The 27,884-nt window shown below is 38.6% G+C and overlaps 1 protein-coding gene across 2 annotated transcripts; it reads left to right on the top strand.

The window, feature by feature from the left end:
* The first annotated feature begins 381 nt into the window (after nucleotides 1-381).
* Nucleotides 382-27,619, top strand: kctd1 (potassium channel tetramerization domain containing 1). 2 transcript variants are annotated; one of them, XM_067417107.1, is made up of 5 exons: nucleotides 382-766; nucleotides 17,404-17,594; nucleotides 19,821-19,965; nucleotides 20,225-20,530; nucleotides 26,591-27,619. In XM_067417107.1, the coding sequence occupies exons 1-5, from the start codon at nucleotides 758-760 to the stop codon at nucleotides 26,753-26,755; spliced, it is 816 nt and encodes a 271-aa protein (XP_067273208.1). In that variant the 5' UTR covers nucleotides 382-757; the 3' UTR covers nucleotides 26,756-27,619. The 2 variants fall into 2 exon arrangements, with proteins under 2 accessions (XP_067273208.1, XP_067273207.1); XM_067417106.1 differs by lacking the exon at nucleotides 382-766 and adding an exon at nucleotides 8,773-10,495.
* The last annotated feature ends 265 nt before the right edge of the window (nucleotides 27,620-27,884 follow it).

The raw sequence follows: 27,884 nt of genomic DNA, 5'->3' as shown, positions 1-27,884 counted from the left end.
TGTGAGTAAATATGCCTGTATATATTCAGAAGTCACACCAAAACTGGTGAGGGAAAAAAAACACCTTTGTTCACAGTTCACATTTTGCACTAAAAAGAGAGTCCCACACCTCTCAATGAAGCTCCATGACTTTTCCAGTTGGATGAACCGTTTTAGATCTAGCAAAATGCCAGAAAAAAATACTGATACATTTGTTCATTTCCATTACGTTTCACAATTTTAAAATCATATTTGCAGTTTCTGCATAGTCGTGATATAGGTTTCAATCTGTGTAATGGCCCTCTCCCCCTCTGTGAGCGCGCCCGTGCGCGCACTCACCATCCATTTGCAGGAAGCGCCCGCGGCAGCGTTCCATCAAAACTAATCATAACCATTCAAATCTGCCTCCCCGCTGCAAGATGTAGGAAGGAGGACGACAGTTTTACGCAGAAAAATCACCAGACTCCCTTTTTACATCCTAGAATAAGAGAAACTGCACGTTTTTGTGTATTACAACTAGCTCATTCTTGTGATCGGTTAATTCACTAGTTGTTCTGAAGTGAGCAGAGATCTGCAGGGGCGTTTGTTTGAGAGCGCGCGCGCTCGCTCTCTCCCTCTCTCTCTCTTTCTCTATCCGGGTCTGGCCCAAAGGGGTTGTGAAACCCCTGGAGCGACTCTCTGTGAATTCTGCTTCAGCTGGGCTCCATTCCTCAGCGCTTGAGCGAGGGGCGCGGACAGGAGCCCAAACACGGAGAGGTGACACGTCGCTGGATGTCCCATGTTCCAGGTGAGGAGCGCCAGATTGGGCTTTGTGGGCTTTTTTTCTTCAGAGAGAGGCAGTGGGTCTTCAGAGCGCAGCTGCATGTACGCATGTGCCAGAGGATGAGCGCGTTTGGGACAAAAATATTTATCTTCTCCCAGTTTACATCCTGTCGCTTCCCGATATGTATAATGGCAGCGCAAAACGACACCTGGAGCAGTTTACGTAGTCACATGGAAAACTGTTCTGTAGCGTAACCTCGAATAACTGACTGATATTGTAATGGCGTCCTCGATTAGGTTTCGCGATGTGATATGATGTAAAGTCGCAAGCTCTTTAAATGAGAGGCGAATGTGGAAAGATTATGAAAATCTTTCTTTAACACGGCGGCTTGCTTTTTATATTCGAACTAGGGCTGGGGGTTGTCAAACCGCAGGTTTGATCGCAACTAGAGTGTGTTTACACTTTTGAATGTGGCTGAGGATGTCTTTCTTGTTTGTGTTTAGCGGCGGTTGTTATTTTTAACCGCGATGTTTAAGTCCAGCATTCCTTCATTCTCTTCGTCTAATACGCTACAGCTGCCGAACGCTCAGAGCGCGAGCGCGAGGAACAAGACGCACGTGCGCATGTTACAATGGAATCGCATTTTAGACGCGTGATTCACTTTCAGTGTATTCTCTGTATTTTATAAGTTGTGTTCTGTTGGCTCACAGCTGTGGTACCACATGCTACCAGCTCGTGGAATTGCTATTTGTTGTCCAAGTGGATGTGTGTGGTACTGTCACCTGGTATTTGAGTCTGTAGATTTTAACCTACTGGTGACCTGGCCAAAATATAGGCTATTACAACTTCTATCTATCTATCTATCTATCTATCTATCTATCTATCTATCTATCTATCTATCTATCTATCTATCTATCTATCCATCCATCCATCCATCCATCCATCCATCCATCCATCCATCCATCCATCCATCCATCCATCCATCCATCCATCCATCCATCCATCCATCCATCCATCCATCCATCCATCCATCCGAGATTAAACCTTTTTTTTTTTATCTCATGGCTCTTCAGCTCATGTTGCCTTATGGGATAGCAAAATCACCTGTTCAAATGTTAACCTACTGTGTGATGGAAACTTATACCAGTTTGAGAAAACTGAATTCAACATTATTTTCAGAAATTGTGAATACTACACTGTAAAAAAATATTGTTGGTTTAACTTAAAAAAGTAAGTAACCCGGTTGCCTTAATTTTTAGTTTATTGAAACTAAAAATGTGAGTTGATACAATGAAAGAAATTGGTTTAGTAAATAGAAACTACAATTATTATTGTATCTGAACCACATACAAAATTGCAATTGAATTGCAATGAACTCAACATTTTAAGACAACCAGGTAACTTATTTTTTAAATAATTTTTTACAGTGTACTGAATAGTCATGCAGTAAACTAATTCCATTCCGCTCCACAAAATGTTCTTTATAGTGGAAAAGGGTTCTTTAGATTATTAAAACGTGTTTTTCACAGTAACAAAAAAAAGAGTTATTTTAAGAACTGTTTGCTGAAAGGTTTTTTTGGAAACCAAAAATTCATCTTTCTGTGCCTTTGCAGTGTTGCCAACTGCTTTTAATTGATAGTTAAAACTGAACCCTTGATTTCACAGATTAATATAAGTATAAATATAGTTCAGTGAGTCAGAAAATGAACTATATAAATATACAGTGAATGTCGCTAAATCCAATGACTAAATCGTTAAATCTTAAAATAATCACCTTTTCAAAGTACATTTTTTCAAAGGGTTGCCACCTTTGAAAAAAATGTACTTTGAAAAGGTGATTATTTTAAGAACCGTTTACTTGGTTCTATAGGGAACCAAAAATGGATCTTCTACACGCATTTTGAAAGTAGCTAAATCTGATCGATCAATGTCACTAGATGACGTCATAATGGCGATTTCACTGATTTATATAAATGTATATCAGCGAGTGAGAGAGCATTCTAGATGAGGTTTGTCCAAGAAGCTGCTGATTTTGTCACTGGACTTGAAAAATCTCTCAAAAGCGGCGAGGGAGTCGCTAAATCTAGAGCCAAAATCTCTAAATTGGCAACACTGGCCTTTTGGAACCTGGTGTGATCAGATTGTGCATGGCCAGATTTGACCTCTGTAGTTGCAGCCGGCCTGTTGAGGCTGCTGCTTTCCTGAGAAAACTCCACAGACAGAATCGGCGTGTGGACGACGCAGTCAGCACAGCCTCATTTGTTAAATCTGGTAGGAGTCTTGTATAACTGTAGGGGATCATAAAGTACAAATGTAATTGGTCTCGTAGAGAACACAAGCATTCCTGTACAGAACACCATCACCCACTAAAACACACACAATGGATCACATGCAGCGAGTGGAATTGCTGCCCACGGACAGGGCAAAGTTGCTGAGTTTTCTGACTCATTCTCGTAGAATATTCAACATGTTAATGTGAGCCTGGAATCACCTCAAACACAGGTTACTAATCCTCAGTCTGTCTCCAGCGCTTCTCCGACACATCCATACTTTGCATATGCATCCATGAATATGGATAAGATTAAGAGCAGGATGTCATGCAAGGCTTTCCATCTTTCTGTCTCTCTCTCGGCGCCACAAACATGTGGAATGAACTGTAGCCTAATGGTCAGACTTAAACGGGAACCATCTAGAACCAGTTAACTAAAACTACTGTAACCATAGAAAAAGTTTATTTGAAATAAACTGAAAAATAAATGTATGAAAATACAAATAAAATATATTTTAAAAACCTTATTTTAGTTCAGCTAGTGGCAAAAGCAACATTTCTCGTATTAACTTGAAGTAAAATAACTAAAAATTTAATAAAAAGGATAATTTTTATATAGAAATATTTGAGAAAGTACACAAACTTACTAAAATGAAAAAGAAAACATAAAACAAATCCACTATAATGGTATATAAATGATAATAAAACATTATCCAGCACACAGACTTTTGAATACATACACACACACATGTATATATGCTATATATATATATATATATATATAGAGAGAGAGAGAGAGAGAGAGAGAGAGAGAGAGAGAGAGAGAGAATGTGTTGTCAAACGATTAATCGTGATTAATCACATCCAGAGTAAAAGTTTGTGTTTACATAATATATTTGTGTGTACTGTGTATAAGTGGTGCCTATATAAATACACGTGTGTGTGTGTGTGTGTGTGTGTGTGTGTGTGTGTGTGTGTGTGTGTGTGTGTGTGTGTGTGTGTGTGTGTGTGTGTGTGTGTGTGTGTGTGTGTGGTGTGTGTGTGTGTGTGTGTGTGTGTGTGTGTGTGTGTGTGTGTGTGTTCGGTAACACTTTAGGCAAGGCAAGTTTATTTGTATAGCACATTTCATACCCAATGGCAATTCAAAGTGCTTTACATAGAAATTAATTAAAACAGTGGTAACAAATGCATGAGAAAAAAAAAGAATACCATATGGACGAATAAAGAATTAAAAACAAGCATAGTTAAAACAGTCGTAAAGATATAGTAATTAAAAAATAATAATAATAAAAAAAAAAAAAATAAATAAATAAAAAAAAAAAAAATGGTCAGATCCACAATAATGGTCTGATATAAAAATAAACATTCTTCAGTTTACTGCCTACATACATGTACCATCTTAATTAGAACACCTCTCATTCATTTCTTTCTCAAACACGTTCATAACATCCATTTTAATCACTTTTCCCTGATTTTTACTCAGAAACCTTTACAATAAGGTTCATTAGTTAACAATAGTTAACTACATTTGTTCATATGATCTAATCGTGAACTGCCCTTATAAAGCATTTATTAATCTTTGTTAATGTTAATTTCAACATTTACAAATACTTTATTAAAATCATATTAACATCAGTTAATGCACTGTGAACTAAGTTGAACAAACCCTGAACAGCTGTATTTTATTAACTAACGTTAACAAAGATGAACAAATACAGTACTGCTCATGGTTACTTCATGTTAGTTAATACATTAATGTTAACTAATAAAACCGTATTGTAAATTGTTTCCGTGTATTAAAATATACATAATAATTACACACAGTGCACACACATGCGATTTTGGGTGCGATTAATCACGATTAATTGTTTGACAGAGAGTCAGGGAGGAGAGTCATGTACTACAGGTGCCCGATTCGATTTACATCTCTCCCACAGCGGATGGCGCGCCACGTTGGCGTGCTCAAAGATGGTTTCCATCTCTTTCCGAGCCGTACATACCCAGACACACACTCGCACATTCAGTAGTTACTCTTTTTTTGGCAGCCTCGGGCTCTGGCAGTGAGTTCAGCTATATCGCACCTTGGTGTTCCTCTCTCTCGCTCGCTTTCATTCTCTCCCAAGCCTCGGAGGTAGAGGCGATTTGTGATGCTGCGCTCACACTGTTTTTTAAAAAGTGCTTCCTCTGAACTTCTCTATCTCTTCAGATTAGTCAGGGAACAAATTACCTGCCTGCACATAAAAAGCCCCTCTCCAATCCTCCGCACAGCCATGTAACGAGCCTGATCTCCCTTTTGAAGAGTGGGCATGTTATTTTCCCTCTCGCCTGCAGGCTACCCTGCCATGCAAATGATTATGAAATTAAATTTAAAACTATACATGTATTCAGCCTCTCTCTTATCGCTATCTGCACAAAGCGCATACAAATCAGGCCGGGATCAGGGCTCCGGCTCAGGACTGCACTTTAAAGCTTTGCTAATTGCTAATTGGGTATCTAGGTGTGAAATGGGCTCTGCTAACGAGAATTTAAAATGTGGAAAGGAGGGCTTATTTTCTTTCCTTTTCTGCTCTCTCTCCTGCGCTCTGTCTTCCGCTCTCCTTCTCTTTCCTTTGAGAGATGTCAGAGCTGTTTCTGGTGACATGCCTGTGGGCAGGAATGACAGAATGAGACAAAAGAAGAGAGGTCTCTCATTTCAAAATGGAGGCTCATCCTCACACAGGGATATATGTGTGCTGTGCGGAGGATAGAAATGAGATACGGGTCCAACGTTACCTTGGCCGGGCGAAAAGGGCGCCGGTAGTTTAATGATTAAGGATTCGGGCTTCTAACAAAGGCTGCCAGTTGAGTTCTAGTGAAGGGTAAACCCGGGGAGTCGAGTTTCAGAGCTCACCATCCTGTTATATTGACATTGTGGCCTCAAGCAAAGGAGTTTATGCCAGGTTTCCCCTAAACATCTGGGAACCTCAGCGCTCCACATTTGAGGTCTTTCTCATTCAACACACCTCTTTCAGGTCATGGAGCTCTCTACTAATGAGCAAAGATTTGAATCGGGTGTGTTAGGTGAGGTGGACGTCCAAAGCGTTTCATGCTGGAGGGTCGCAGGAGCAGAACCCTGTGAAGAGTTACAGGCCCAAAAACGTGCGCTTATAGCAAGTAATTAAATGTACAAAACTGAATTCTGATTCTGCATGACTGTTCGTTGTATTTGTTTATTCTCAAAGTTCTGTTTGTGATAAGGGCCAAGGACATTTCCTTCTGAAACCTATTCATTAATTTATTTATTTATTGCAATACAATTAATTGACTTGAATACGCACTCTATTTTCCATGTTTTTACATTTTGAATTAAAATTAATAATAAATCATTGGTTTTGGGAGAGGAAGGGAAGGCATAAAGTTAAAAATAAATAAATTATAATAAAACAGGAAATTATGTTACAGAAAGGATCCCTGCAGACCCTCATCGTGTCAATAAGTAAAAATATCAGATTCTGATTTTGACCTTTTTATGACATGGCAAAGGTCAGGTGGTAAACGTCATGTGGTCTAAGTCATGTAACTTCACCAAACTATATATTTATGAATTAACAAAAAGATAAACTGTTACTTATAAAATATTTGAAAATGTATTCTATATATTTAAATTTATTATATTTAGTGTTGTGAAATCAATTGATCGCGATTAATCACATCCAAAATAAAAGTTTGCAAAACAAAGTGTGTGTGAACTGTGTATAATTATTATGTATATATACATACAAATGCATGTGTGTGTATATATATATATATATATATATATACATGAATGAGTGTGTATTTATATATACATAATAATTATACAGTAGACGCATATATTATGTAAACGCAAACTTTTAATTTGGATGCGATTAATCATGATTAATCGATTTGATAGCACCAGTTGTATTGTATTAATATATTGTAGTCAAGGTTTAAAGACAAATTTATTCTTTTTACTATTATTATTGTTTTACATGTTAAAGTCATTTTTTAACTTTACTTTTAAAATTGCGTTAACATTTTCACATTCACCATACACACTCTTATTTGCTATTGGCCCATGTCTTTTCCATAAAGAAATGTTCCACAAGACTATGGAAAGACCGTATAAAGTTAATGAGTCAGATGATCGCAGTTGATTTGCTGATGGATGAATGGAGCTTTTTTTCATCCCTCCTCTAGCTTTGAGCCCTACTGAGCTCTAAAATCCGCTTCCTCATGCGTTGCCTCTCTCTGAGGCACAGCGCCGGAGACAAACATCTGCCTTATTCTCCAGAGCCAAACCTCAGCTCTGTGCTGTTCATACTGAGACAGCAGTTGCCTCGGGGTTCTCACGACACACACACACAAACACGGGAGAGGAGAAAGGCGTGAATGTAGAAGCACTTAGGAATGTGTTCTTGATCAAGGTCACTCATATAGGACGATCTTGTATTAGTGTAATGTGGCATATTTTGCCACATAAATTGTATTTACAGATTAACAGGGCCAAAAAGCAATTTCACCCTGAGTACACTAGAATCATTCATACATAAAAATATCAATGCATAATCGAGTAAGCTCTGAAATAAGCTATGATGCATTTCAGAGGGGCTCCGTTTACATTACAATAGTCTCTATACACAGACTATAAGAGAAGAAAATGAAAATCTACAAGAACTTGAGAAAGTCTGCAGTGAGTTTCAGCTGAGCTGTATTTGCGAATCATAGATACATATCAGAACAGCAGGAGTTAATGAACACAGTCCAGTCACACGATCACATCCATTCACGTAATATGAAAAACTAGGCAAGTTCATCATTCACACACCCCATGCCTTTCTTGATTCTGTGGAACACATGAGGCAACTTTTTGAATAATGTTCAGTCGTTGCCATGCAGTGACAATGTATGGGGACTGGATATTTGAAGCTTCAAAATGGATTCAAAAGAATGAAAGTATCATAAAGTGGTCCATACGACTCAAGGTGAGCTCGACGTAGCCATCATGACTGGATCATTGATTCAGTGAGTTGATCTGAATCAGAATTGTCTGTTTTGCATCAACCGGTTCATTGAAATGAGTCGACTCAAAAGAGTGATTCGTTCATAAGCCAGACCTTCTTCACTCTCTCACGATGGATCTGAAGTCATTTAGTAAACTTAGATTTTCTTTACAAGTAATAAAATACTAGAAAAAGACTGTATGGCCACTATTATGATACATTTATGGTGCTTTATGTGTAGCTTGACAGCCCCAGTCCTCATTCACTTTCATTAAAAGATATTCTTTGAGGTAATATGACGTTGGAGTGAGAAAGTAATGACACAGTTTTCATTTTTTAGGTGAACCGTTCCTTTTATGTGGAGTTTCACTTGTTTAGAGGGGTTTTCTGCCTACTGGCCATCATTGCATACACAAACCGGTGCACTTTGCTGTGTCGAAATTATTCTTTACATGCACAGAAATATCAATTAGCTCACCACACCTTCATCTCTCTCTCCCTCCCATCTGTCACATTCTCTCTGCCTCTCACACATACACAACAGGCTGTATACACACTCGCTCGAAAGTATATGGATGGCCTCAGGGTTAGACATGATCACAGCTGCTACTGGAAACTCCCAAATCAAGTCAGCCTGCCTGAGCTACATAGCCCTTTAATAATTAGCAGGTGTGTGTCTGTGTGGGTGTATTAAAGGCATAATTTACTGCTTAATTCAGCTGCAGTCCAATACAGAGTATAGCTGACCGTTTGCTTCTTTCTGTCGCTTTATCTCTCCATCCAAGTTTTAAAGTGTGCAAATGCGAGTGTGTGTTTTAATTGTGAACAATCTAGCTCCCCTTTTCCTGCACCTTTAAGAGCGCGTGCCTGTTCTCGTAGCTGAAGGTCACTAAAACGCACAAAAAGCTCTCAGCTCTGCGGTCCAATATAGCGCATGCGCAGTGCCTCGGGACTCATACACTGTCAGACTGCAATATGGCGAGAATGCCTGGCAGCGGGGACCACTGCTGTAGAGATGATGAACCGGACCCGATGGCGGGGGATCGGGAGAGAGACGGAGGCTCGGGCGAGGAAGAGGAGGAAGAGATTCAGGAGATCCAGATCACAGGGGAAGAAGGAGAAGTGTCAGAAGAAGAAGCCGAGTTAGAGTGGGAGGAGTGCGGGGAGCCCGACAGCTGCGCTGCTGCCGTGGAAACGGGGGAAGCGGTCCTTATGCGGAATACGGACCAGCTCGAGTCGGTGGCTGGGGACCCGCTTTTCGCCGCTTTGGACTCGGGACCCGAGGGAGACATGCACCGCTCCAGGCTCAGCGAGAACACTCGTCTGGCCACCCGGTACGCGGTGCGAATCTTCCGGGAATACCTGACGGAGAAGGCGCAAAGTACGGACTTTGAGAGCATGGACAAGCACGCGCTCTGCAAAGTGCTGCGCTCGTTCTACTCGGAGGCGCGCTCCAAAAGCGGACAGCTGTACAGCAAGTCTTCCCTCATCAGCATCCGGAGCTCGCTCAACCGGTACCTGAACGAGCCCCCCTTTTGCCGCACGCTGGACCTCACCAAGGACCCTGAGCTGCGCAGTGCCAACCTCGCGCTCGCTGCGGTCATACGCAAGCTGGAGGAGCAGGGCGCCGGTCCCGTGGTGCAGAAGCAAGCCATCACGCGATCCGACCTGAGAAAACTCTACACGTCGGCTGTGTTCAGCGCCAGCTCGCCGTTCGGGCTGCTCAACAAAGTGTGGTTCGAGACTTGCATGTACTTCTGCACGAGGGGGCGGGAGAACCAGCGCGAGCTCGAGGAGGACTCTTTCGGGCTGGCCGTGGACGAGGACGGACGGAAGTTTGTGTACTTCAAAGCGCTCGGGCCGTACCACAAGTCTCGTTCCGCCTCCTGGACGAAAAAAAGATCAGACACGGACGATGACAACCTTCCCCGCATGTACGAGACCGCCACGGAGTTTTGTCCCTACGCGAGCTTCGTAAAGTACCTCTCGAAGCGCAATCCTCTCTGCAAGGCTTTTTTCCAGCGCCCGCGGGATCACTGCAGCGAGACCGACACGACCTGGTACGAAAATAAAGCCATCGGCAAAAACCTGCTGGGCACGAGAATGCAGATGCTCTCGCGGGCCGCCAAACTGTCAAAGACCTACACCAACCACTGCATCGGCGCCGTCTCCATAGCAACGCTCAACGGCATTGCGGGCATCGGGTCAAAGTTAGCGCCTCTCCGCGTCTCCCCGGAAACGGTCAACGGAGCGCACGTGCTGCACTGCGAGGACGAGGCCGAAGCCGAGCTCAAACCGCAGAAGGTGGTCAAACGCCCGCGGACGCTCGTCTATCCGGTAAGCGTTTCGGGACCGGGGGCATCGCCGAAAAGACTCTGCGCGCGCGCCGCCGTGGAGCGCGCGGACACTCCAACGGTCACCGCGCTAGTCTCCTCTCATTGCGAACTCAACGGAGAGAGCCCTCATATGCTCCCCTCACAGGTAATAGCGATTTCATGTCTTTAGCACATCCAAGTAAAGACAAAACGTCTTAGAAATGCGCTAAACAGTTCTACTAGCGGCCCTGTTGTCTGTCAATCACCTCATTCAGAGGACAATTGTGTTTTCAAACCAAGTGTGTTTATGCAAATGAGCGAATTAAAGCAACAACCGTGGGATGTCAAATTTGACTCATCTGCGTGTCATTTTGCATGGAACATTTGTCAGCAAATCCCAGATTTACTTCATTATGTCAGTTTTACTTATGATAGTATAGCTGTATAACCAGGGCTATATTGTAAACTTAAACTTAAAGAGATAGTTCACCCAAAAATGAAAAGTCGGTCATTATTTATTTACCCGGATAAACTTATTTGTTCTGATGAACACAACAGATGTTTTGATGAATGTTAGTAACCAAATAGCTTGTGGGGCATCATTGACTTTTTTTTTTTTTAAAGTCAATGGTGCCCCACAACTATTTAGTTACCAATATTCTTCAAAATATCAAAGAAACAAAGACATTTATACAGGTTTGGAACAACTTGAGGGTGAGTTCATTTTTGGGTGAACTATAACTTTAAATTCTACCACTGCTCCCTGACTCCCCCACTGCTTATCTGAACTCCCTATATTTATAATATAGTCCATCTGGGGTCGGCTGCACAATTGCCAGTGGTGGCCCATTTGAGAATGTGATTAAGATATATGTTGTTGAATATTATTATGCTGTGTAAGTAGCACTAAAAGCACTGATGTCTTCACCCTTCAGCATGAAAGTGTGTGAAAAATAAAAGCATTTGTTGCCTGCAGAGGAATGAGCTAATAATGCACCTGTGCAGGGCTCCACAAAAAACCAATGACTCCTTCCTAAATATAATACCTGAGATGATGTGTTCTTCAGCTGCAATACATTATATTAATGATGATCAGAATTAAACATTGCTCTACAGCTACACTACTGTACCACACTAAAATATTCATCAAGGTCTGTGCTTTTTTATACAACCTCAGCAGTATTGTGGTTATGAATGTTCAAGTATTTGAAGTTGCCATGCACTAAAATCATAGCATGTATTTTTCTCTATTTCAAAAAACAAAAACAAAAAAAGTTTGCGCTAAATATCTATCAGCGACCCCTAGAGGGGGAAGAGAGTGCTGGAAAAACATCCTGGGGGGAAAAAAAACCGAAAGGCCTTGTCAATTATGACACTTAGTAATTTCACATTCACATCCAATTATATCCCTGTTCCCTCCTTGCTAATTAACTGATGTAAAGTGAGTCTATGCTGTTTTCTTTCTCTCAGTTCGCTGTACATGTGAGATGAGTTAACAACGTTCGGGTCAAAGATTTGGAAACTTTCAGAGACTTTTTGCCTTATGCATCCATTTAGTCATCTGCATTATTTAGCTCAATCTTTTTACATGTCTTGCAGTCACCCTTCCACCATTTCAAACATCTCTTATGCTTCAACAAAGCTACATTTATTTGATCCAAAAGTACTGTAAAAATAATATTGTGAAATCTATTATTTGAATATATTTTAAAATGTGTGTGTTTTGATGGCAAAGCTGAATCTGCATCCTTACTCTTCACTGTCACATGATCCTTCAGAAATCATTCTGATATAATTTGCTGCTCAAGACACACATATTTCATATTCTTATATTTTTGTGGAAACTCTGATACAATATTTTTTTTAGGATTCTTTAAATAAAATGTCAAAACAACATCTTTTGTAAAATTATAAATGCCTTCACTGTCAATTTTGATCAATTGTATGCATCTTTGCAGAACAATTAATAGTTATTATAAAGTTCAATAAAGTGTAAAATGTTATTTTTTGCAAAAATATAATTTCCAAAAATGAAAATTTCCCCATGATTTACTCACCCTCAAGCCACATTAGTGTATATGACTTTATTCTTTCAGACGAATACAATCAGAGTTATTTTTAAAAATGTCCTGGCTCCTGCATCCATCCATTATAATAGTAATCCACACGGCTCTGAGAGTGAAGTGAAGTGATGTTTTTTTTTTTAGAAAAGTATCCATATTTAACACATTATAAAGTAAAATATCTAGCTGCCGGCAGACCGTTTTCCGTATTCAACTTACGCAGAAAGTGTAATGCCTCTCGCAGTTCGAAATGCTTAAGTTACGTCCGACGTCATTGCTGTGGCAGTTATGCATTTTAACGCTACGTCCAACATCATCACCGCGTCTGTTACGCCTTTACGCTTTTAACACTACGTCCGACACCGTCACTGTGCCAGTAACGCATTTAAAGCATTAGTTCACCCAAAAAGGAAGTTTATGTCATTAATGACTCACCCTAATGTCGTTCTACACCCGTAAGACCTCCGATCATCTTCGGAACACAGTTTAAGATATTTTATATCAAAGTAGTCCATATGTGACATCAGTTAGTTAATTAGAATCTCTTGAAGCATCGAAAATACATTTTGGTCCAAAAATAACAAAAACTACGACTTTATTCAGCATTGTCTTTTTTTTTCAATCCTCAAATAAAGATTTGAACGGTTATGAATCAGCATATTGATTCGGATCGCGTGTCAAACTGCCAACTCCTGTGACATTGGTGATCTGAATTCTGAATCGAATTGATAAACTGATTCATAAACGTTCCAATCTTTATTAGAGGATTGAAAACAAACCCGGAAGAGAAGACAATGTATTTTTGGACCAAAATGTATTTGCGACGCTTCAAGAGATTCTAATGAACTAACTGATGTCACATATGGACTACTTTGATGATGTTTTTATTCCCTTTCTGGACATGGACAGTATAGTGTGCATACACTTAGATACGCTGTCGGACTAAATATAAAATATCTTAAACTGTTCCGAAGATGAACAGAGGTCTTACGGGTGTGGAACGACATTAGGGTGACATCTGCACATCTGTTATGCTTTTTAACGCTACGTCCGACACCATCGCTGTGCCAGTTACACTTTTTAACACTACGTCCGATCTGTTACGCTTTTTAGTGCTACATCTGACGTCATCGTCGCACCAGTTACGCTTTCTAACACAGCGTCCATCTGCATCGTCGCGTCTGTTATGCTTTTTACAGAAGTTGTATACAGAAGATAAATATTTTACTTTATAACGCGTTAAAGGTCCCATTTTTCGCGTGTTTTCGAAGCTTTGATTATGTTAACAGTGTGCAATATGAGTTCAAGTTTCGCGTGTAAAAAAACAGTATTTTTCACACAATTTACTTATCTGTACAGCGCTTTCTCTGTCCTAAAAACGGCCTGATGATTTCCTTATTCTATGAAGTCCCTCCTTTAGAAACACGTAACAACAAGTTCTGATTGGGCCAGCGCTTCCCGTGTTGTGATTGGACAGCAGCTTAGCGCAGCCCAGAAAGGTCCCGCCTCTTACCATAACGGGGAGATGCAAGCACTGAATGCGCGCTCTTCTCCACGTGGGAGAGCAGCAAGACCACGCCCCCTTTTTTGCGTGTTCTTGTGGACGGAGGGTTAGTCAACAAACGGATCTAGTGACGTCATTACATCCCTGCACTTCCTGCTGTAGTCCAAACCGGCCGTTCGCTGTAGGCTTTGAAAGGGAACTTCTGTTAAATAAAATATCTCGCTTGGCATTGAACTTTGAGCTTTATAATTTTACAGGTATTATTTATGCTCTAACAGCAACATTACACACTAACTAAAGTTTGAAAGATGTAATCGCGAAGAACGGGACCTTTAAATATGGACATTTTTCTTACAAAACCCTTGGATTCACTTCAGAAGATCTTTATTAACCCCCCGGAGCTTGGTGGATTGCTTTTTTAATGAGTGCAGTTTTTTGGGCTTCAAATTTTGGACGCTGCCATTATAATGCATATATGTATATATATATATATATATATATAATATATAAATCAGATTGTATTTGTCTAAAATAAAAATGTCATATACAACTAGGATGGCATGAGGGTGAGTAAATTATGGGCTGATTTTCATTTTGTGGTGAACTATCCATTTAACAACTCTCTTACTGCCTCAAACGCTCACAAATAATCTACAGAAATATTCTAATATGGGCTTTTACTGGTCACCATAAACACTGCAGAGAGCTCCGCTCTCTTTAAACTCACATCAGTACTGCAGTAATTCATGTTTCCTGCTTGTTTATTTGCATCATCCAAAATTCCAGAGTGTATTTTCTTAAGTTAAGCCCTTCTCAGGCTTCCAGCACCATCCATGATTGTGAAATAAGTTGTTTTTATTCATGTAACATTCAGTTCACAGCTTTGTTCTTTAAGCCACATGTAACTTTTTTATGTGTGTGTGTATATATAAGTTGACTGTATTTATTTTTGACAAAAAATCTCTGCCAAATGAATAAAGGCAAACATTTTGCACCCCATGCTCTCATTTCCTCATTGTCTACACTGTGAATGTAAAATTAGCCTGAAAATAAAAGGCTTTTTTTTTTCTTAAAACAAAAAAACAAAACAAAAACAAAGCATGAGAAAATGCCTCTTTGACCCAAGATATTCTTCCTGTAGGCATAACGCCCCATTCAGCCTCCATCAGAGAACTGCAGCCGCTAAAACGCCCAGTTGTGCCAAAGATGTTTATCATTAGTGCTTTAATGTGCTAGCCTGGATACATGTTTACTTGCACATGTTCTGTGTATTACCAAGGGTTAATGCTTGTTTTTCAGGTCGCTGTATAAGCCAGTCTGTTGAACTCATTCTCTCAGCATGTTTCATTCTGTAAGACAGTCGACTCGGATAACATTACTCCACTCTGGGCCAAAAATGCATTGATATATTGCACGTACACAAGTATGCTTATGTTACAGTTAACTTTTTTTCTGTTTTTCATCTTTAAAGGAAATTTTGCCCATGGCTGTTTTATTGTGCTTCGGTAGAGAGTGACCATTTGAGATTTAGCAAACACTTATTTCCAAGCACAAGCAGATATTATGTCAGACAAAGCCTGTGGAACGAGGAGGCTAATGAGAGTGTGGCTACTGTAATGCTGTTTAGTGCTGACAGCAAAATCACCATTAATGCCGTAACGGGTCAGTTTAATTTGTTGTAACTCAGTTGTCAAGGTAGAAGTGATTATCTGTTTTTATATTGAGCCATTTAGCACTATGCTCCCCTTCCACGCTCATGACACACACATTAACCAAAATGAAGAGGCTGCTTTCCTATTCCTGTTTAGTGTGCAGAGACTGATTCCCAGAAATGTGTATGTGTAAATGTGCCCTGTGGCATTTTTAAAGGGGCAAAACGGCACTCTGAGTGGCCAAACTACCTGTTTTCTTAACAATAGACAAAGAGGGTTTGAGGCAAAAGGGGCTGTAAGTGTGTGGGAACCTGGAAGACTCTTTGGTTTCTGCAAGTGACACAGAATTGCAAGGCAACATGAAACCAAAATTGACACCTTTTTAACTTATACACACTCCTTTTGTGTACGATACATTGATGCATAGTATATATATATATATATATATATATATATATATATATATATATATATATATATATATATATATATATATATATATATATATATATATATATATATATATATATATATATATATATACTTTTTTTTACTAAACCATTTAACTACAAAGAGACAAAATCTTGTTTGAGGGTCATGGACTGAATAAAATAAAAATGTGTAATTTCCAACTATATTATGTGAATGTAATTTTTTAATCAAATTATCCACATTTCAATACAAGATTATTTAAATAAAAAATGAGTGGCATGTTTTATTTTTCTCTTGTGATATGACACATGCAACTTTAGTCCTTGCCTTACTGTTATCTATATACTGTTATCTTAAAACAATGACAAAACCCACATTTACATACGTACAAGAATTCAAAACTTACGATCTCTCACAATCCGCTTGTTAAGTCGTGACGTAAGGAACGCCGTTTCTGGGTCCAAGCCTCAACTCGTTTCATTTGAGAATGCCATCGACACCCGTTTATGAGCGCTATTTATTCATATTAAACATCAAACCTTTAAAAAAGTTTAACATTTTAAATACTTACAGTCTACACAACAGTCTCTGTGCTCACAGCGTTACAGACATTCATATTTTAACGATTTAAAAAAGATGAATCACTGTCTGGCCATCTGGAATTTTGGTATGGAAAAAAAGGTCATGATTATAGCTTTTTTTGTAGTATTACACCACATTGTGTGTATATTAGCACCGTTTGTAGTTTTTCTTGTGCTATAAGATAGAGCGTTTGGACCCGGAAGCACTGCCGTATGACGTCAGCCTTAACAACCGGATATGGATCAGTTATTTTGATGACATCACCCTGCACTTCAGCTTCTCATCAGATGTTTTTTATCTAATCAAATGCTCTCTAGAATCTACATCGTTCCACACCCAAATAGACACTGATGCTGAGGCTAAAATCGGTCAAGTGTTCACAGTTTTACTATTTTCTGCATGATGAATGGATAGTGCACTATACAGGGGACAGGGAACGTTTCAAACAGTGTAAATATGCTTTCTATTGGGGCGAATTAAGTCTGGTATCACGTCAGTGTCATATGAGTGAATCGGCACATGCCAGAAAACGTGTCGGATACATTTGAAAATGCACAAAATGCTAAATTCTAAAGTGAAGAGAAACGGTTAGAGATTGAGGACACTATGTCTTTACCAAGCTGAATGGCTCTGGCCGATCTGTGATATATACTAAACACCATTGGCTGTTTAAAAAAGGGGGAGGAGCTGTTCGATATGTTCTCCCCTGTCTTCCTGTTTCCGTGGAAATGACGTCAACACAATGAATAATGCATTTCAGTGGGGCTTTAATGTCTTTTTTACACAATCCCAAATCCAGAACTCGCTGAAAACTTACCTATCCTTTTTTTCTTCTTCTCAGGAGAATCGCAGCAACAGTGTGGGCATGTCGACCCGGCCTATGTTGGCACATTCGCCGGTCTCCCCGCTGGGCACAGCCGGCATCCCCACACCTGCACAGCTCACGAAGACCAACGCGCCGGTGCACATTGACGTAGGGGGTCACATGTATACCAGCAGCCTGGCCACGTTAACCAAATACCCAGAGTCCAGGTACATTACACACACACAAATGCAAAACCAACAGAAATGGTCAGTGTAGTGCAATAGAACACCAGGCAGGTGTTCAAAGAAAGAGGTGTTGTTTTTACCCAATATTCCATTTATTCCACTGTCATCTAATGCATTTGGCAGTCAGCCTAAAATTTCTAAAACGCATGTCATCCTCTGAACACAAGTCCTTCATGATGTGTGTTCGCTCCATATGCGTGTGTTTTGTGTGTATGTGTACGTGTCTTGTCTGTGCTCATTAGCTCACTGACCGGTATATTTCTGCAATGCCAAAGAGCATTATTGTCTCGTAGCTGCTGACTGAGTCAAACATCAGAGCACAGGCCAAAAGGAGCCTGAAGCGCTTTGAGCCAGACTAGCATCCAGTCTCACAACTGCTCACATGTCTCACACGGTTTCCGCCTCCCACTGTCCTTTACGGTGGCATGGAAATACTCCCACACATATTGTCTCATATAGGGTCCACACAGTCTGGTATAATCTAGTATAGGCCGTGAAAAGCCTTTATAATTGTCAAATAGATGTTTCAGAGAAAGGCATCGGCATAAGTGACAGTTGTGATCCATTCGCCCCTTGGCTACTTTATCACAAACAACATCAATATGACAACGCAGTCATCGAAGAGAAAGGAAGCAGGGCGCCGGATGATGACATTTGCGTCGTCAGGAGCAATGATGGCCGCCGCCTCCAGCCATGCCCTCCATGATGAGGCTGATGCAGATGCAGGCTACGGTTTAGCCAGACTGTGCTGACCGAAAGTACTGTCAAAATCCACTGAATCCACGGATAGGCATGCAGATGATGTTATATTGTTTTAAATTAACCTTTTAGCACAGTTTTTCTCAAACTTCCACAAGTTCTCAATGTTCCAAGTATCAGCAAGTCACAACAGTGTTGTGGTCAACAATAAATGGTCATTTATTCTGCAAACTGACATGCAAAATGCACTACATTGGTGATTCCAATATTGCTGTAGTTAAGTTAAATAAAACATATTTATACTTTTATGTTTTTCATACTTTTTTTATAAAACATATAGGATCATTATATATACATTTCACATGACAACATTTGTAGTGCATTTTAAACAAAAATACTGTAATTTTTGTCACTACTTAAAGTCACTAAGACTTTTTAAATACATTTATTCAGCAAGGATGCATTAAGTTGACATTAAATACATTTATTAAAAAATGTCTCATGGTTTCTACAAAAATATTAAGCAGCTCAAATCATCATATTAGAATGATTTCTGAAGTATCATGGAGACTGGAGTAATGATGCTGAATATTCAGCTTTCCCATCAAAAACATCTGAAAAACGCGCTCTGTCTGATTAGTGAGTATTAGAAGAGATTTTCAAACTTGTGAATGGTTGTGTAAATGTATATTTTTATTTAATTTTGTGTGTGTTTGTGTGTGTGTGTGTGTGTGTGTGTGTGTGTGTGTGTGTGTGTGTGTGTGTGTGTGTGTGTGTGTGTGTGTGTGTGTTGATTTTGGAGGCAAAGTGAGTGGATTGAAGAGGAATGGATCAAAACAAGGAGATCAGAAGGTTTAGAGGATGCGGACAAAACAATAAGTCAGAAAAGAGACAAAAACAGCATACTGTGAAGATATTGGGAACAAACAAAAAGAGATTGTTCATTTTTTATTCATAGCTGTTAGCATCAGGGTTATTTGTTGTGTTACCCCATATCTGATGGAAATACATGGTCTGAAAGCCTGGTTGAAAACATAACTTCTTTAGCAGTAGCCTATAAGCACTGATCAAATGGCCGAATAAGACCTAACCTGTTTGGAAGGAGACGTCCCATGCATCTGCAGGTGGTGGGATGATAGATAAAGAGGAAAACAAAGCAAGAAAAAGTGGAATGCCAGAGAAAATATATTTGTTTTAGATTAAAACTTTTTTTCTTACTGTTCACATTAAAGGTACAAACTTTTTTACCATGCCTTCATTTTTGCTACTTTACTGGTTGCATTCGATTTCACTTTTTTAACTTTATTTAGTGTGTAATGTTGCTGCTTGAGCATAAACAGTATCTGCAAAGTTACAGCGCTGAAAGTTCAATGCAAACGGAGATATTGTCTTTAAAAGTTATGACAGTTTATTGCCATTGGTGTGTGTTCATAAGAGATAAACCTTGTATAGGAAAGCAAGTTGTTGTTTGGTTACATCTAAATATTTTAATATCTGTTCCTCTCTCAGGATTGGCCGTTTGTTTGATGGCACAGAGCCGATCGTATTGGACAGTCTGAAGCAGCATTATTTTATAGATCGAGATGGACACATGTTTCGCTACATATTAAACTTCCTCAGGACATCAAAATTGCTCATCCCAGATGACTTTAAGGTAAGACTTTAAATTTGACACTGCATAAGTATTATTGCTAGAGGTTTTTAAGGAATAGTTCCTCCAAAATGTAAATTGTCTATTTTTAATCACCATTATGCTGTTCAGAGCCAATATGATGTTGTTCTGTTCATGAAACAGTAGCAAAAAGAATCACTACACAAAAAGAGTATCGTAAAAGTCATAGATTGAATTTTCATGTTGGGTGAACCGTTCCTTAAATCAGTTGTGCCATCTATCTGTGCATCTGTGTGTGTAGGACTACTCTCTGCTGTACGAGGAGGCCCGGTATTTCCAGCTGCAGCCTCTGCAGGCTGAGCTGGAGCGCTGGCGTTCTGAGCAGGACTCTAGGTACACATCACGCATGTGTGAGTGTGTGGTAGTGCGTGTGGCCCCTGAGCTGGGAGAGAGGATAACGCTCAGCGGCGATAAAGCCCTCATCGAGGACATCTTCCCAGAGATAGGAGACGTCATGTGCAACTCTGTCAACGCAGGCTGGAACCACGATTCCACACATGTCATACGCTTCCCTCTAAACGGATACTGCCACCTCAACTCTGTACAGGTGCGTAACATCTTATATACTCTTACACACCTGGCAATACCATTTATTTGTTCGTATGTTTGTTCATTTCTTTATTCTTTTATTTATTTGAGGATTCATGAGTGATGTGAGTTTAAATTTTAAATTTGTTATTATATAAACATTTAGTCATTTGGCATAATCTTTTATTATTATTATTTTTCAAACCGAACCTGCTTTACTGCTTAATAATAAATTAAAAACATTTGTCCGCCAAATCACAGCCTAAGTCTCTCAAAATATCTGATAATTGGCACTTTTTATGACAAGGCAAGGTTACTTCAGGTTATGTCATGTGGTATGAGTGCCCAAAATCGTAATGATATTTAAAAATAATTATATTAATTTGATATGTAATTTCTATATTAATAATAATAATTCATGATATTTGTAATATATGTAAATATATTTACAATTCATTGTGTGTGTGTTTGTGTGTGCGTGCGTGCGTGCGTGCGTGCGTGCGTGCGTGCGTGCGTGCGTGCGTGCGTGTGTGTGTGTTAGTGGCAAAGTGGGAAATGTCTGTTTTTTGCGATTACATTGCATACTTTTCCTAGGCATTCTGTACATTACCTTAGGTATTATATAGAATCACAAGCACACTCTAGGCAAAGTATCAAAACACGGAAGCTCACATGTTTGCTACCGGCACAACCACCACCGAACAAAGGCTCAAGCGCGAGTAGCTGGAGAATTCTATACTCTGCCGGCGGGCCCTTTGGCATTGTATAGAATTTCTTGGAAATGTGTGAAATATAAACCATTTTATTAGCCTGGATACCAGACGAACTCAGCCCCACCCACAAAATTTGAACTCGGGCAGTTCGGTCTGAACTTGATCCATAGAGCAGTGATTATGGCCAAACAGAAACTGTTCGGACCAATGAAATTATCGGGGCGGGCTTTAGATGATGATGGACAGATGATGAACAGTAACGTAATCATGCACGTCATCAAAGGCGCTTGGATTATATTTGTTCAAATCCTAAATGGAGAGCTTGTTTGTATATGCATTCACCTTCACTATTTCTGACATAGAAAACAACCTGCGGGAAAAAAATGTGGACTTGGCAACACAGTGCAGTTGAGTTCTGTTGACATTTGACAACTAACATAATGCACGCTTCATTGCTCTGATTGGTTGTAGGTCTGTCCAATCAAGATCTTTCCTGGTTCGGTTGAAACACGCCCCATAATCACAGCTCAATGGAACAGTATCAGACTCATATTCTGACTAGAATTGAGTATGACCACGTCAAGCTACCATTTTATACTTTGCCCACAAACTTCGGGCATTCTATATATTCCCTAGGCATTCTACACAATGGCGGATTTCACACATTGCCGGTAACGTATGCGATGCGTCACTGGCACACAGAGAGCGGAGATCGTGCTGCACACATATAGAAACATTCAGGACCACAAAAACGAATAAACACTACCCTGTGATTTTTTGTTATAAAATTGTTTTGCTGCTGAATCGCTACATTATATTTCTCTGCAACGAGGGAGTTGCATCCCTATTTTGAAGTAATGAAACTCGCAGCTTCGTTTTTATGGAGAAAGAGGCGCCCAACGGACACAGGTACGAATCTCTCTCTTGAGAATTAATTTTAATAAATGCTATAATTCATTCATTCAAATAAATATGATCTTACGCACTACTTTGTCTCTGTCTGGTTCAAAGCGGGCAGAATGCTGGATCTAACTGATGACATTGACTATTCATTTTACCCTTCCGTTCAAATATTACACTGCAAACATCAATAACATCTTTAAGTTGTAAATGCTGGCAAATAAACATGGAATAAGCGGGACACTCCACGCTAGCTGTGCATTAAACTTTTTTCTCTGCTTTGCATCGGACTGTTCTTTGCCTCCACATCATGCTTTTAAGCACAGCTAGCCGTCGATTATCCCTTATTTATTTATATACAGTGTATGTGTGTGTATATATATATATATATATATATATATATATATATATATATATATATATATATATATATATATATATATATATATATATATATAATCACGATTAATCACATGATTGCCATGAGTTAACTTGAAATGAATTGGAGATTATTCACACATTTTTATCAGTTGTAAATGTATCTGACATTAATATGTTTCAACTTTTTAATACTCTAATCAACATGGGTATGGACAAATATGCATGCTTTATGCAAATATATATATATATGTTTATTATTAGTGAAACCATACTCAACAGACCATGAAGACTAGACATGTATCAAAGGTCACAGATGTTTTTCAAAGAAATTGTTCTTGTCTATTAAGCCCAAGCTTAAAGCTACACTGCGTAACTTTTTTAGTTTATTCTTAGCTAAAAACACTTAGTTCTTTCAAAAATATATGTGCTCATTAATGTATATTTACTTTAAGTAATAATGTATTCTCGTAAGTTTATAATATGCCATTGAAAATACATACAGGTGAGGGGTATGAATGACGGTCGCCATGTTGCCCCTCCGTCTTGAAAGTACATTAGCCAAAGAGGGACATACCCATAATTTCAAGCTTCGCCTTTCATGTTTTAACACTCGATGGCACCGTGTCGAATGTGAAGAGGGGGGTTGCCATGTTAATCTTGGACTAAATCGGCCACCGTAGGAGTTGAAACTAAATCAAAATTTAGAGGAACAGAAACTATTATTCACTGGATGGTCATATACCTTTTCACCGCTAGATTTATGGGAGTTTTTATACTGGTGGTTTAGTTCAGAACAGGGCACAGTTCGTATGAAAAATTGGTAATGTGAAAGCTGTCATGCAGACCTGTGAGCATCAGTACCACATTATACCTGGAGGAGGTCCATATTCCACCAGTAGGAATATAGTGTGGCCCCTTTAAGAGATGCGTGTTCCCTATTGAACTGCTAGTATTTTTGTATGTGTGCCAAATTGTGCCACGATTCACGTGAACAGTGTAAGAAACACGGACTCGGGAGTGCTCTTGTTCACAAAAGTATCCTGTATTAGTTTTAGCTGATTGTAATGTATAGTTTAATAAAACACATAAGCGGTGATGGTGTTGATGATTTACCTTGGACATGAGCGAGAGTGAGCTTGCAGTGCATCACGCTCGGACTGCAGAGAATGTGCTCAGTGTAAAAACGCACTTTTCTTTCGACCTGGAGTCTAATAAAAGAAAATATGGTAACTTATGTAGGCAATAACTGCATCTGTTATTGTTAACCCTTTTCTTTCACTATTAATGAGATATACATGATATGTATATATATGCATGTATGCATGTAACAGACGTAGGCCAGTAAGATCTTAGCGTGTAAACCTCACTCCCCTGATCTCAAGAGCAGCTCTAGTAACTGACGCTGTGGTCTTTAGCGTCCATGTTACCCCTTCTCCCACGCTGGAGACCCCGGTTTGAATTCTTTTCGCAGCGGGTCGAGTAGGACTGGTTCAATTTGGTGCTGTGACCTGAATGTGAGTGAGGGTGTCACGTAGGCCAGTAAGAGCTGTGCGAGTAAACCTCACTCCTCTGGCCTCAAGAGATGCTCTAGTATCTGACGCTAGAGGTGGCAGTCTTTAGCAACCTTGTTTGCATGCCTACCTCCCACTCAGGAGACCACGGTTTGAAGCCCACTCAGGACGGGTCGAGTAGGACCGATTACATATTCACTTATTTATACTTTATCAGTATACATTTTTTTCTTTATATGATGACTAAGATGTGTAGACTCCCATTTATATCCAGGGTAAGGAAAATTATTTTTTTTACTTGATGGTTACACCACATGTTACCCCTTTTAAATTAAATCTGCAGTCTGCAAACGGCTCCATCCAGGAGCTTCAGCTGATTTAGCATTATAAACTACAAACACTGGCCAATAATTCATGTCAGGAATGAATGTACAATATGAGCTCAATTTTTCCTATACTGTTTTCTGTAACCATTTCATACTGTGTGTAAATGTGTGTTTGTGTGTGTGTGTGTGTGTCTAGAGGCTGTCTAATCCTGTTTGCTTATTAAATCTTTTGGCCCCTGGCAGTTGCCGTCACACTAATGGAAGCAGGAGATTGAGAAAAGCAGAGGCAGAAGACAGGAAAGAAAAATGAGAGAAAAAGAGAGTTGAAGGACAAAAGCATGCTGGAAAGTCACAGAGAACAGATAGACAGAAACTTTGACCTGTAAATGGGAGGGTGTAAGAGAAAAAGACCAAGAAAGAGAAAGATGGTGGAAGACTGTAGATGGAGGGAGAGAGCGAAGGGGAATTTAGTGACGCAGTGCTGGAGAGCAAAAGAGGAAGGGACATCCTGAAGGCACACTAATGGAATGTGATCTCACAGTTCTGTGGAGCGAAGGACTGGAAGAAACAGCACGAGAAAGAGTGAGGGAGAAACAGACAGACAGAAAGAGTGGTTTAAGTATCTCGTTTTATTCAGTTGAGAGAGCTGCTGGACAGATGGTTTATAACACTTTTGCTGTGTTTGTTTTTCCAACTGTGCCAGGGGTGTTCAATTAAAGGGGTAGTTCACACACACATGAAAACACTTTCACTGTTCACTCATGTCGTTCCAAACCTGTATGCTGTTATTTTCTCTCTCTCTCTGGAACACAAAAGCAGAATCTTCAGTTATTTTTTTTCATACAATGATCATTTATAGAATCACACTTTCAAGCTCCAAAAAGAAGAAAAAAAACATGTTATTTGCTCACAGGGGTTCATTTATTTGCATATTTAGTGATTAACTCAAGAGATAGTCTCTGAAAACAAAGCTTAATCTCATCCAGTTTTTGGACACATTAAAATGATAAAGTGATGTGATTATAATTTTAGAAAATATTTCAGTGCTGTTCTTTTGAACTTTCTATTCATCCAGTTATCATTAAAAACAGTTTTCACAAATATATTAAGCACAACTGATTGTTTTGAGCAGCAAATCAGCATATTGCTGAAGTCAGCTTTGTCATTAATATTCTATATAGAAATAGTTGTAATATTATTTCATAATGTAACTTGTTTGTAGTTTTGATCAAATAAATGCAGCCTTGAGTATAAGATACTTTTTGATCTGTAAAATTTTAAAAGAAGTCTCTTATTCACCAAGGCTGCATTTATTTAATAAAAAATACAGCAACATAAACAGTAATATTGTGAAATATTATTCCAATGTAAAATATTTTTTCTATTTGAATATATTTTAAAATGTAATTTCTGTGATGCAAAAACGAATTTTCAGCATCATTACTGCAGTCTTTAGTCACATGACCCTTAAGAAATCATTCTAATATGATTTTGCTGCATTATCATATTATCAATGTTGAAAACAGTTGTGTAAAACATTCTTTATTGGAATTTTTTGATGAATGGAAAGTTCAAAAGAACAGCATTTATCTGAAATAGAAAGCTTTTGCAACATTGTACTACCAGTCAAAAGTTTTGGGTCTGTAATAATAACAGAAAGTGTAATACATTTAGTCAACAATGATGTATTAAATTGATCAAAAGTGACAGTAAAAACATTTAATTTGACAAAAGTTTCTATTTAAAATAAATGCTGTTCTTTTGAACTTTCTATTTATCAAAGAATCCTAAAAGAAATGTTTACACAACTTTTTTCAACATTGATAATCATAAATGTTTATTTTAGCATAAAAATGTGATTATTCATAATTAATTTTTAGCAAAAAAAATCATAAATGTTTATTTTTATGCAGCAATCATCTTAGAATGATTTCGGAAGGATCACGTGACACTAAAGACTGGAGTAATGATGTTGAAAATTCAGCTTTGGTCACAGGAATAAATTACATTTTAAAATATTCAAATAACAGTTATTTAACATTTGAACAATTTTAACATTATTTCACAATATTAATGTTTTTGTTTTTTTATATTTAAATAAATGCAGCCTTGGTGTGCATAAGAGACTTCTTCTAAAAACTCTTACATCTAAAAAAAATCGTACCGATCAAAAACTTTTGAAAAGCAGTGTATATTGAATATGAAAGGATAATGATTTGGTCTGTTTGGGAATTTTTGTGTTCATCAGGTTCTGGAGCGACTGCAGCAAAGAGGCTTTGAGATCGCTGCTTCTTGTGGAGGTGGTGTGGACTCAACCCAGTTCAGTGAGTACGTTCTGAGGAGAGAGGTCAAACGAAGTCACCGTGGGGTCACGACCTCCGTCATTCGAATCAAACAGGAACCGCTGGATTAGCTGCCTACCCTGACAAACAATAAACTGGATAGCCTATTGTATTTTTAACTGAATATAAGGGATGTTTTGGTTTTATGTTGTCATCATATGAGACATTTTTTGGTACTGTCCCTAAATAAACACTTTCAAATAAGGAAAAATATTGTTTAAAAATCACATAGGAACTTTTTCAGAACTTCTCTGGCCATACTGATTGGTCTCCATTTGATTCTCTATAAAAGGGTTTGTTTTTTAAAAACATCAAGACTGCCAAACTGCACTTTTGCTGGATTTGTCTTCAACATGACAGCTATGAGTAGAAAAGGCTAAACTAATGCTAGACTCTATATAAGACATCCTGTAAAGAGTTCCATCTTTCATACTTATTTAATAAGCTGTTTGATGAATGATTTATGTTGCTAATCTTCAAGTGTTTCTCTCATAAATAGCATATCACACCAGAGAAGAATAGCAGCTCTAATTAGAAAATATACATGCACACACATAAAGGTTAAGCTGTGGGTTTCTGGAGGATCAAATGACTAGATGAACCCTCATTTTGCCAAACACAGTATGATACTGAATTTTCTGAAAGATTTAATTGAAAAGCATATTTCTTTCCCCCACTGTTCTTCATTCTTAATTAATAATTAATCAGACAAGTTCAAATAAAACATGTAAGCCAGTCAGATGAATTTATCTTGTGCTTCAACCTGCAGTATTTTTTTTATCACACACACACACACACACACACAAAGATTTTCTTTTTTAGTTTGTCCATAAATTTACAGTGTCTGGCTACACTTAAAACTGGTTTATAATCCATGAGATTAAAGTTTGAGAAGAATGTAATGTGATATTGTTAATAAAAGTTTTAAAAAATCACCAAGACTTGTTTATTAACATGGAACATATGCCTAAAACATAAAGCACATGATTTAAATGTATATTTTTTTTCACTTATATTCAAAGGTAACAAATGCACAGATATTTCCCTTACGAAAGGAAAATATATTTAGCAATATATTACTTTAAATATATTTTAATATATTATAAATATATGGAATAATATATTGATGGTATTATAAAATATATTATATATTCATGTAATATATTGCAAAATATACAAATGATTGCCGCTTTCAATATA

This window comes from Pseudorasbora parva, chromosome 15 (assembly GCF_024679245.1).
Source record: "Pseudorasbora parva isolate DD20220531a chromosome 15, ASM2467924v1, whole genome shotgun sequence".
Classification (NCBI taxonomy): domain Eukaryota; kingdom Metazoa; phylum Chordata; class Actinopteri; order Cypriniformes; family Gobionidae; genus Pseudorasbora; species Pseudorasbora parva.
This window is presented reverse-complemented; position numbering and strand designations above follow the sequence as displayed.